This window comes from Martes martes (genome assembly GCF_963455335.1).
Source record: "Martes martes genome assembly, chromosome: 16".
NCBI lineage: Eukaryota > Metazoa > Chordata > Mammalia > Carnivora > Mustelidae > Martes > Martes martes.
In genome coordinates this window covers 19,459,905-19,472,140 of record NC_137904.1, presented here as the reverse complement: position 1 = coordinate 19,472,140, position 12,236 = coordinate 19,459,905, and the positions used below count along the sequence as shown (strand labels likewise).

Sequence of the window (12,236 nt, the reverse complement as noted above, 5' to 3'; positions counted from 1 at the left end):
CGTCTGCCTTTGGCTCAGGTCATGATCCCTGCAGTCCTGGGATCGAGCTCACAGTCAGGCTCCCTGCTCAGCCCAGAGCCTGCTTCTCCCTCTGCCTACCACTCCCCATGATGTACTCTGTCTCTCTGTGTGTGTGTCTCTCTCTGACAAATAAGTAAATAAAATCTTTTTAAAAAATGCACAAATTATGGGGTGCCTGGATAGCTCAGTCGTTAAGCATCTGCCCTCGGCTCAGGTCATGATCCCAGAGTGCTGGGATTGAGACCTCATAGGGCTCCCTGCTCACTGGGAAGCCTGCTTCTACCACTCCCACTCCCCCTGCTTGTGTTTCCTTTCTCGCTGTGTCTCTCTCAAATAAATAGATAAAATCTTTGAAAAAAAATGCACAAATTAATGGTGACCACTTAAAAACATAAGTATGGGGGGAGGAGAGGGTTTATTGGTCTACATAATGGAAAGAGGCAGGGGGATATGGGATACAGGTAGAGCTGGATCCAGCAGCTTGATTATTAGCAATTGTCTCCATCTCTCCCGCTTTTACTTCTGGTGTGATAGCTTCATATTCAGGCAGCCCTTCCCTTTGTGGTGGCAAACAGCCTGCCAGACTTCCAGGCTGATATTCTGCCATTTTTGCCACCCAAGAGTTTGTATTTCTCAATAGTCTTGTTTTGTTTACTGATGCATCCCTAGGATCTAACTTGGTGTGTTGAATGAATGGCTCCAGCAAAAGTCCCGCGACTGACTGTCATTGGTTCATACTGAAATCGTGTAACCATCTCCAACCCAATCAGTATGAATTACTTTACCTGGATCACATGGATAGAGTCAGCCTCCCATCCCACCAACAGGAACTGAAATAGAAGGGCAGTTCCCCAAAAGGAAACAATGGCTCCTATTATCAGAAGGGTTGCTGACAAACCAATATATTCCCCACTTTTTCTCCTAGAGTGGTCCAGAACATAGACCTACACTGGAAATGTACAGGCTTAAATTCTCACGGGCGCTGGGTGTGCTGAGCTCCTTAACTATAGCCTCAGCATAACTCTCATTAGTGAAATATAAGAATTGGGCTCATTTCTGGGATGCTGGGCTTCTTGCAGCTGGATCAGATGGGATTGGGTGTCAGGGAAGGGGAACCAGCATGGCTGAAGATGCCAGAACCCCAGGATTCTTTCCTGGCCAACACGATGGGCTGTTCCAGGCCTGGAGCCCTTCCGGTCTATCTCTCCCAACCCTAGCCAGGAGCCTCCGCTCTAAGGTCTCATTTGTTCATTTGGATTGGGGCAGTATGGGAAAGAGTCAGGGCTAGCTGAGCGTTGGGACGCCTCAGATGAGTACCTTATGCCTTGTGAGGAATATTCAGTGGGAAGACTCCAGAGTCTTAGCTCCCAGTCTCACTCAACCCCCCAGCTGACTCCCAAACAACTCTCCATGTCCTCCACATCCTCTCCCACACCTGCAGGAACAGAGGCTGGAGTAGGGCAGAGTGCCCACAGAGAAGAGGTCTAACTTGTGTGTTTTTCACATAATTTTATTAAGAATAAGGCATATGACAGTCACCCCTAAAGCATAGGGCTCTATTTCTGTGGGTGAGTACACTCTGAAAAGCATTGGATTAAAAAGCGCAGCCAACAGAGAATTTGGAGCAGGATCCCTCTGCCCCACCCGTGGGGCTCCTGCCATGTGGTTCAGAAGCCCTGCGTGTCCCCCATTCAAGGCTGGCACCTTAGGGAGAGGGTGCTCAGGGATCCCCAGCTCTGCACTAAAGAGAGACTGTTCCACACCCTCCTGGCCTCCTTCCTCTCCATTGGGAGACCTCTATTCTACTGCTGATTTGGGGAAGGGTTATCCCATTTCAGCCCTGGAGTGGTCCCCCAAACTTCAGACCACTGTAGGTGGGATATGGGGGGCAGGGGTACACAGCCTCACCTTACACTGCCCACTAGTCCCTGGCTGGCTTCCAGAACAGGGAGGGGTCCCCACCTGCCGCTCTCTTTCCTGGGTCTGTCCACATTTGGGGTATGGCTGGACCTCCCCCTAGGGCAGAGTGTTCTTGTCAATGTGCCCCTCCCCCAGTGGGGATTTGTGCTGCAGAGAGGAGGGGAGTAGGGGGGAGGAGACACAATTCTTTCTCTTCTAGTCACCCAGACATTCCAGGGGCTTAGGAGAGGGGGTCTTTCCTTTGGCAGGGTGGGTCCCCAGGCTAGAAGAGGGAGAAGGCTGGAGGCTAAGGAATTTGGGGCTCCTGAGGCCAAGGGCAGGCTACAGACTCCCAGGCCCATTCTGCTGCCCTGAGGGTTCTGTTCCAAACCCCAGGGGCAGGTGGATGGAGGGGACTCTCTAGTCCATTATTTCCAGAATGGAGAAGAGGACTTTGTTAAACTTGGAAACCTCCATCTGCTTCAGCCCCTCCCCCAGCCTGCTAAGTGGAGGAGAAGGGCTGGCCAATTTCCCTTCCCAGACCCTCAGGTGAGAGTCAGCAAGTCAGCCGCCCCCAGCACTCTCAGAACCTTTCATCTGGGGGATCTCTAAGCACACCACAAATAATTGTCATTATCGCTGGTCACTTAGAAGAGGGATAGGAGTTTGGAGGTGCTGTTGGGGCCACCTGGGGAGAGACCAGCAGGCCACTGGAGGCTCCCCGGGTAGGGGTGTGGTAGAGGCCCCCAGCTAGACACACTGGGTCCTCAGGAGGGAAGGGAGGAAAAGGGCTATTGCTATAGAGCTGGGGAGAGGCCAGGCAGGCATAGCTATGGCTTTTAGTAGGTGGGTGGGTGGATAAAGTATGTCACCATCTCTGTAGAAGAATCAACATAACAAAGTCACGCTGTTTACCCCCAGAGTGTGGTTGTGGAAGCTCAGGGTGTGGGTGGGCTGCTCCTTCCTATACAGTTCTTGGGGCCCCTTCGCCAGAGGGCATCCAAGAAAGGAGAGAGGCTTCCTCACGGGGACACCTCTGAAAGGGAGGCAATAGGACCGGGGCACAGTGCGTTCCACACATCTGAGGGGAAACACGGAGGGCAGAGGCACAAGAATGGGGTGGGAGAGGAGGGTAAGAGGCCAGGACGGGCAGAGCAAGGACCCCAGGTCACCACTATGGCCCAACTTAAGACTGAGGGAGAGAGCGAGAGCACTGTCTGTCCCAAGGACATTCACACCTTGGGCATTTGCAGCCCAGTGGCTGGAAATAACCCGGATGAGGCCCAGTTATTGCTCAGTGGTCTCAGCAGTCCTGAGTGCAGTCAGCTGGGAGAGGACAGCATATTTGTGGGGGCTGGGAGCGTGCTCACTGGTTTTACTTCTTGCGGATTGACCTCCCACACCCTCTGACATACAGAGCGAAAGGGAACATGATGGTGGGTTCCTCCTGTTCATTACAGGGCCCATGAGGGGAGAAGGGTTCCCCACCCCCTAGAGATTGATTCTGCTCATCTCCCAGACCCTGGGTGACACACAGAATGCTTGGCCTCAGCCAGGGCAAGACTCGCCAGGATGCGCTATCCGTGAGTGAGGTAAAGGCCTCTCCCTGCCCCCATACTCCCTCAGCAGCCCCTGGAAGACCTCACAGGCACTTAGGACTCAAAGCAGGACCAACAGAGGAGGCATGGCATGGGGGAAGGGGCTCTAGGGTTTGTCTTTCTAGGGGCTGGCCTTGCAGTGGGGGCCATGTGCTGGACTGGAACTGCACTTCCTTCCTGCCTTGGGTCAGGAGAGGGGAGCTGGGGAGAAAGTAGGTAGGAGGTGGGCTGTCCCACTTTCCATTTCACCACTCCCCCTTCTAGACAGAAGGGTTACATACATTGAGTACCTGCCACTGTCAGTTCTGGTAGGATTGGGTGCATCCCTGGAGGAGACCAGCCTGGGGACTAAGCTGTGCCTATCCACCAGCCCCCACAGCCAACTCAAACCTCTTATCAACCACTGCCACTTCCAGGAACCTGGCCCTTCTTCCCACCTCTAGGTGCAGCTAGGCAAAATTAGCACCAATAAACAGGACTAGGAAAGCTCCCAAGGCAGCCTTCAGGTTCCCAGCTTCCTCGAGAAAGGGAAGGCGGTTTCTGCCCTTCCACAAGCCTGAAGGAGCAGCTGACTCCAGCGGACCCCGTGTCCCCCGCCCCTTGGTTCCCTAGCACAGCTCCCAGCCTAAATACTTAGGGGTGGGGGGGACATCCTGGGGAAGAACAGGACTGGAGACAGCTTTAGACCAGGTTCTGCCATCGAACCCATTCGGTACTCCTCTCCAGAAGTTCAAACTTCCATCGCGTCACACTTTCCCTACCAGGGGCTCTGGCAGGAAATGCCTTTAAAGTGTTGGGTGCTCACCGGTAAGGACCTATCAGCGGGGTCGGGGTAGGAGAAGCGGCGTCAGAGAAAAAAGGTCCAGCCGCTAGCCCGAGCCCGAGCCTCCCCTCGAAGGAAGGCTTGGCGGGAAGGGCAGCAAGTGCGGGGCTGGGGGAGGTCCGAGAGGGGAGCCTGGAAGGCCTAGGGATGCTAAGTGCCACTGTGTTCCTTTTGTAGGCCTGCCCAGTCTCCCCACCCCCCCACCGCGTCCAACGATTGTCAGCTTTCCCGGGACCGGGGGCGACCCTCGCCCCCGCCCCTCCCTGCAGCAAGGTGGGGACCACATAAGCCTCCGTACTGCGAGTCCTCTCCACAAGAAAGGTGCACTCTCTCAGCCCCGCGGAGGAGCCCCCTCGGGGGAGGAGAATACAAAAAGGCTAGGGCGGTAGGAAGAGCTGGGGGAGCTGGGGCCGCCTCCGCTGGCTCCCTGGAGGAGCGCCGGCTCCCGCGACCCCCGGGACCCGCCTGCGTGGCCCACGGTGCGTCCCTAGCGGGAGGCCGAGCCGGCCTTCCGCACTCCCCACCCCACAACCCCCCCGCCTACTCCGGCTCCCCGGGAGCGCTAGGCGGGCTGGGCGCGGCCGGCGGGCCGGCTTGGTCCGGGGGCTCCTGGGGAGGCGGCTGGCGCGGGCTGCGGCCGCTGGGCCGCGGGGGCCTCCGGGGGTAGAGGAAGAGAGCGGGGTCGGGCATGGGGTCGATGTCGTCCAGGACGAGGGCCGCGCGGTCCCAGGCGGCCCAGTCCCGGCCCGGGCCCTTGGCTGCGGCCTCGGCGGCGGGCGGGCGGCGAGCCCGCTGTGCGCGCCGGCGGGGCCGGGGTTCCGTGGCGGCGGCGGCGGCGGCGCCGGGGCCCGGGCGCGGAGTCTGCAGTCTCTGGCGCGCCGCGTGCAGCTGGCAGGAGAGGTAGGCGGCCGCCTCGGTGTGCTTCTGTAGCTCGGTGCCCAGCACGGTGGCACGGTGGCTGCGCCGCCGCAGCTCCTCCAGGAAGCGGCGCTCCTCGGCGCGCAGGCTGCAACGCAGCGCGGACACCAGCGCCTCCCGTTGCGCCACCTCCCGCCGCAGCTCGGCGTTGGCGGCGGTCCGCGCGGCCAGCTGCGACTCCAGCGCGCGGCACTTGCTCTCCAGCTCCTGGGACGCCGCCTCTGGGGAGGGAAGACGGAGAGGAGAGGTGATGGTCTCCACCAGGTCGACCCTGCACAGCTCACCGATCCACGTTACAGAGCCCCGTTTCGCCCTCCCTCCCCACTCATGGGCTACGCTAGCCTTCCTTTCTCTTCCTCGGGGCCCTTGGACCTATCCTACCCTCTGGCCTGTCTGATTCATCAGGTTTCAGCTTAAATGCAAAACCCTCCCTGGTCACTTATGCACTCCATAAATATTTGTTGAACCCTTACTATATGCATTGTGCTAGGCATAGGGGATATGGAGGATAATAAAACATTCCTCATGAAGCTTACAGCAAGCATAAAGGGAAAGGTATAGTACATAATCACAAATGAATGTGAGCTTGCATCTGTGACATGGGCCAAGGCCATGACTCACAGGAGACTGTGACCTAATCAGGCTTCTCAACGGAAAAGCCACTTAGGCTAGCAGGAGTTGGAAGAATGAGTTGGAGTTTAGTGAAGAGCTTGAGAGGAGGGTGGTTTGCACAGAGGAGCTGGTGCAAAGGCCCCAGGGTAGGAGAGACATGCAAGAGCAAGGGACAGAAAGACCGGGGACCTGGGAATGTGGGCAGCAAAAGGGAATCAGTGGGCCCTGGGGCTTGTGGTTTCTTTCTTTCTTTCTTTCTTTTAAAGACTTTATTTATTTATTTGACAGACAGAGATCATAAGTAGGCAGAGAGGCAGGCAGAGAGAGATGGGGAAGCAGGCTTCCTGCTGAGCAGAGAGCCCAATGCAGGGCTTGATCTCAGGACCCTGAAATCATGACTTGAGTGGAAGGCAGAGGCTTTAACCCACTGAGCCACACAGGTGACCCTTGCAGTTTCTTTCATAGAGCATTTGTTATGTTTTGTAATTTATGTGTGTTGTTTATTGTTAGCCTTTGCCCACTGCACTGAGTTTCAACACTGGATATATGTTAACTACCCAGAGAGCTTTAAAAAATAGTTTCCTGGGCACTAACAAAGACCGACTGAATCAGGATCTCTGGGATTGGACCTGGGAACTGACACGTCTTCAATGTGCAATGTGCCCATGTAATTCTGATGTACCCACAGAGTTGAGGATCCCTGTCTCCCGGATCATGAGCTCCATTTCAGCAGGGAAACACATCCTGGGATTAACACATGTGAGTATTTGTAGAGATAGAGATAGCTGGAAGGTGACAAAAGGTAGGCAAAAGGTGACTCTGGAAAGGATAGGAAAATCAGCAAATGGTGGGGGGAAAAAAAAGGGAGGCCAAACCCACTGAGAGACAAGATAAAAACCAGGACACTGGGCAATACCTTGAGCTCAGATGACCCCTGAAACCCTTTCAGAGGAAGGGTAGTAGGTGGGGCGAAGGTTGCTGTTGTTATGGAACTGGTGTTTGGGATGTATACCTCCTTCCTCCAAGTATCAAGACAGGAAGAGGTTGCCTCTGGTTGCCGCTTAAAGAAGTGGGAAGAATTCGTTCAAGTCTATAAATGTTTATATCTTTATGCGTGAATATGCAAAGCAATTTGTACGACTCTCAATGTTTTACGTTAAACTTAAACTTTCAACTTTCTCCATGCCTAAGTCTTGGTCACGTATGTAGCACTTGATCTAATGAGCAGCACATCAATATGGCAGGGAGTCCCATCCCTGCTAAATCCCTCCCGGCTAAGAAAGACTATGTGGGGGCGCCTGGATGGCTCAGTGGGTTAAAGCCTCTGCCTTCAGCTCGGGTCATGATCCCAGGTCCTGGGATCGAGCCCTGCATCAGGCTCTCTGCTCAGCAGGGAGCCTGCTTCCTCCTCTCTCTCTGCCTGCTTCTCCGCCTACTTGTGATCTCTGTCTGTCAAATAAATAAATAAAATATTAAAAAAAAAAAAAGAAAGAATGACTATGTGGTGATTCATTTTAAATTAACCATTTACCGAGTCCCTCTCCATGTCTTGCACCTGGAGACAATGGATAACACCTAGTCCCAGTTCTCAGAGATCATATAATTTTGGTGATTAAGATCTCAACAATGGATCCCCTCCCCTTTAAAAAAGTTTTAATTGTAACAAACACCAAATAACATGGAGTTTACCACCTTAACCAATTTTAAGTGTACAGTTCAGTAGTTTTAAGTAAACTCACATTGTTGTGCAACAGGTCTTTAGAACTTCTTTGTTCTGCAAAACTGAAACTCTGTGCTCATTGGACACCATCCCCCCTGCCTCCATTTTATGGGTGAAGTAATAATCTGTAAACAAATATTTTAGTGGAATTGCTACGTGGCAAGAAGTCGTGCTTTTGTAAAATGAACGATTTGCTGATGTGCATGTGTTTCTTTTTTCTCCTCATCTAGATAAAGTTCCTTCAAGTCATGGACTCCACATTACCATTGTGTTGTATCTCACCATTCAGCATCTTGTAGGGTGTGGACACTGACCATAGAAATCACTTGTGCAAGGATGGGAAAGATGAGAGAGGTAAGTCATATGGAAAGGAGTAAAGTCAACCAGATGGACTTCTTGGGTACCACATCCGTCCTGTGTTCATTTTCCTACTTTGGGTAGAGATGTGTATACAGGGTATGGTGGTACAGGTTGTTCATTGCACAATGTAACCCAGATGAGTAGGCAAATAGGGCTGACATCCAGCACTCTGTTCAGCAAGCTGAGGAGTGGCTGTCCCCCATGACTGGACGAGGGACAGAGAAGGCTTGGGTCCTACTAAGTGGTGGGGAAAAGGTGACTGTTGGACTGTTGTGGCATTTCCCCACCAGTCATCCTTCTCTTACCTTGCTGATGAGACTGGGCCTCTCTCATCTCCAGATCACGAGTCAGTTCTGTGGGGAGGACAGAAAAGAAAAGGTAGTCGTGTGTGTGTGTGTGTGTGTGTGTGGTATGTGAGAGAGAGAGAGAGAGAGAGACAGTGATCAGGGAATCACAACACAGTGAAAGTGGCAATATTAGCATCCTTAGAAGCCATCTGAACCACCTTCCATACCTATTTTACTGCAGTCCAGTAAGAGGAAGAGATGAATAGAGGTGCAAGGCACAGCCTAAGCCTGATTGGCCCGATTCTAAGCCCAGAGATCTTTCCAGTGCAAGCGCCCTGAGCTGCGTTTGGAGGTTAGTTCAACCCTTGTACTGGGGAGCCCGGCTTGCTTTTGGGGGCTGCGGGAGTATTTGCTCCTTCCCAGCGGTGATATACAAATATCTAACGTGATCTAACGTGACAGCCAATCAGAGCCACTCTGGAGCATTGCAGGGCACAGCCCCTTTAGAGTTTAGTTGGTGGATATGGGAAGGCTGGAGGGTCCTGGGCTGCTTGGGGGCCCTGGAAGGGAACTCAGGGCAGTAGATATTTACCAATAGGGTACATGCGTTTCACTATTTTCGCAGCCAGTACTGCTGCGCCTGTGTTATTTTCTGAATATCAGCCAGGCTCCTTTCCAAACCCTGTTTCCGCCATATTCCACAAGGCAAGGAATGGGGTTTCAAGGAGGACAGCGCCACCTAGTGACGGAAGGCCTACATGGCGCTCGCCTCTGCGCTGAGTTGGGGGGGTCAGCTTGCTAAGGGTGCTGGTGTTGAGAGAGGTTTCTTCGCGGGCGCCAGCAGCCCAGCCACCACCCTTGCACCTCCATGTCTTCCCAGTCCCCATTCCTTACCGCCCAGAATGCCCCATCCCTCGGCCAGCTGAGTTTGATAATTTTTTCAGCCCCACCCCAACTCCCCCCGACTCCCCCGTGGCTCAGCTGGGAAAACGGAGGGAGTCCCGCAGCTGCTGGTGACAGAGGGGATCTCCTCTGGAGCAAGTGTGTGTACCTGCAGGGATGCAATCTGGTGCCTAAAGGGAGGAGATGTGGACCTGGGAGTGGGATAAGGGAGCAAATCTCTGGGATCAATGCCCAGCAACACCTACATAGTCTAGCCTTTGGGCCCTCTGCCCCTCCTTACTGGCTCTTCCCTTGGGACACCAACTGTTGCTAGGAGACCGAGAGCCAGGGTACCTGGGCCTTTTGCTGTGACCTGAGTCTGAACCTCCTTCCTGGAGCTCCAGGGAGGACCCTGATGCCTCTATCCTCTAGGGCTTCCTGGAGCCAACTTGGCCCCTCCTGCAAGGCCCCAGAGTAGCCCAGGGGATTTGGTTCTGCCACTATCTCCCAATGGGCTGGTTTCATCCTTAATTAGGGAAGTTGGGGGAGGGGACTGGGCTCCACTCTCCCATCCATCAGATGTCCCTGCCCATCTTCTGGCCAGAGTCCACACCTTTAGAAGAGCATTCAGGGAGATCAGATACCCTGTGTGACCTTGGGCCAGTAACGGCACCTCTCTGAGCCTCAGTATTCTCCTCTGTGAAGTGGGGACAAAATCACTCCTGCTTCTCAAGGGGCTATTGCTAGGATTAAATAGTCAGTGCTGAATATATGGGGCAGTTCTTGTTACCATGCAGGCTGCCCCAGCACCCAGAATATACCCACCCATATCTTAAACCCTTTTAGTCTGAGTGGCACCTGTTTCTGGCAGGCTCTTTCTGAAGCCCTCCCCAGCTGGTTCCTACACTAGCTCATCCCCTCTTTCATCCCCCTTCCAGCTTCTGAGTCCCGGTTTATTTTATTTTTATATATATTCTTAAAGATTTTATTTATTTATTTGATTTATTTGTTTATTTGAAAAAAGAGAGAGAGAGAGAGGCTTCAAGCTGGGGGAAGGGCTGACGGAAAGCCCACGCGGGGCTTGATCTCAAGACCCTGAGATCATGACCTGAGCCAAAACCAAGTTGGACGCTCAGCTCAACCAACTGAGCCACCAGGTGCCCCTATATATTTTTTTAAAGTTTATTTTATTTTTTAAAGTAGGTTCCATGCCCACCAAGGGGCATGAAGTCAAAGCACTGAGATTAAGAGTCCCATGCTCTACTGACTGAGCCAGCCAGGCAGCCCTCTGAGTCCCTATTTAGTCTCCTTGAAAAAAATATTTGTTTTGCTCCCTTCCCCTCACTCCTCCACCCCTTGGAAGAAGGGCCTTATTCAGGTATTTCAGCCCCCAAGAGTGGCTTCTTCAGGCCATCCCAGAGTTATTTTTATCTCCTTAATCAATAACAAGAGGCTGCAGTCCCATACCCAGCTGGGAAGGGTGGTGGGGGCTGTTCTAGCCTCTTACGCTTTCTTGGGATCCTGGCCTATGTCCTGAGTGGAAGAACCCAGGTCTTCAGAATTAGGGCAAAGCAAAAAGAAATTAGGGCAAGAGCTGTAGGGTCTTAGGGTATGTTCATTCTGATTTTCCTTTAATGTTGTCATGGCAATGAAAAAAATGCATCTGGCAAGGACATCAGGCAGGGGGGAGTTGGTGCGGGCCATCCCTGCCCCCTGGGCTGGCCTCTGCTGCCAACCAAGTTTCAAGGGAGATGGCAGGGAGCCTGGCCTAGGAATGTAGCAGCTGCTTCTGTATATGGAACCAGAGGAGGAGGACGTGGTGGTGGAGAGTCAGGACGATCAGCTTCTCCTGCCACAGAGTGAGAACCCAGGCAGGTCACTCAGTTTCCCTCTAGAGAATGGGGAGCCTCGCATGAGCAGGGGCTGCAAGGGCGGTAGAAGTCTGAGCGTCTTGGGGAGAAAGTGTGCAGAAAGCTGCAGAGGCATGCACAGCTGAGAGTCTGGAGCTCTGGGTTCTAATCTTGGCTCTGTCACTAGCATATTGTGTGGTGCTCTCTCTCGCTCTCTCTCTTAGGGTCTCAGTTTACCTATTTGTATAATGAAGATGTTGGGCTGTTCTAGCTGACACATCCATGAATCACTGACTAAAGCCTGTACTTGGAGACTCAGCCTGGGTGAGCACTTTGGCCAGAGTCCAGCCTCTGAGAGGGCAAGTGGCTGAAGCCTGAGGTCCAAGAGCAGAGTTCAGGCCTAGGTTTCGGTTTCATTCTTGGTATCTCCTTCTGTTCTTGTTCACAAATCCAGTTGGTTGCCAAGTCCTTCCCTTCACCCAGTCTCCCCCCTGGTCTTCCCCTTCCTACCCTTTCCATCTCTCCCTGGACCACTTCATTGGCCCTATCACAAGTTTTCCTGCCTCCCTCCCAATTCATCTTCCGTACAACTGGCAAGTTGCGCGTTTCGCAATGCAGCGTGATGCCCTTCAGAAACCTTCCATGGCTCCTCACTCCCCAGGAGAACAGTCCAAACTTCTTAGCTGTCCTGATATTTGTCAGGGTCTTCCATGATCTCCCCGCCACCCCTCCCCCCCTCCCCTCTCCCTTCTCTCCCTCTCATCTTCCCCCACCCCCTCACCTGAACAGCGTTTCTGCAGCCTCAGGATTTCCAGGTGCAGGTCTCGCAGCAGAGCCATCTGCTCCTTTTTCAGGAAGGTGATGTGGCGTTGTACACTTTGGATTTGATGCTCCAGGGACACGGTATCCATGGCAACCCAGGCCTGGGCCCCACCTGGGTGGAAGAAGATAAGGTAAACCCCCATCCTGTGGGCCTATCTGCCCTGCCCACCCTCAGATCCCTCTGAGCCTCCTGCTGTTGGGGCTCCCATTGCCACCAGGCAGATGGTTCTATGGCTGTACTCATTTCCCCCGTGTTTACTCACCCAAGTGTCACCTGTGTGTTGTTGGGGAAGTATTTATTCCCATTTAACAGATGAAGAACTAGAGGCCTGGAGGGAAAAGGCTGCACTCCCCTGCCTGCCTGTAACTTCAGCCTTTCTGCTTCTCAGAGAGGAACACAAATGGAGCCGCCAAGTCAGGGAAGGGAGACAGAGATAGGCTGTA

General features: G+C 53.4%; 1 protein-coding gene across 1 annotated transcript; it reads right to left on the bottom strand.

Annotated features, from left to right (window-relative positions):
* Positions 1–4,881: 4,881 nt before the first annotated feature.
* CCDC92B (coiled-coil domain containing 92B) lies at positions 4,882–11,899 on the bottom strand (the record flags this gene model as incomplete). The annotated part of the gene is made up of 3 exons (XM_080826093.1): positions 11,752–11,899; positions 8,257–8,304; positions 4,882–5,480 (listed from the first exon to the last, which is right to left on the bottom strand). The coding sequence occupies exons 1-3, from the start codon at positions 11,879–11,881 to the stop codon at positions 4,882–4,884; spliced, it is 777 nt and encodes a 258-aa protein (XP_080682219.1). The 5' UTR covers positions 11,882–11,899.
* Positions 11,900–12,236: the final 337 nt, after the last annotated feature.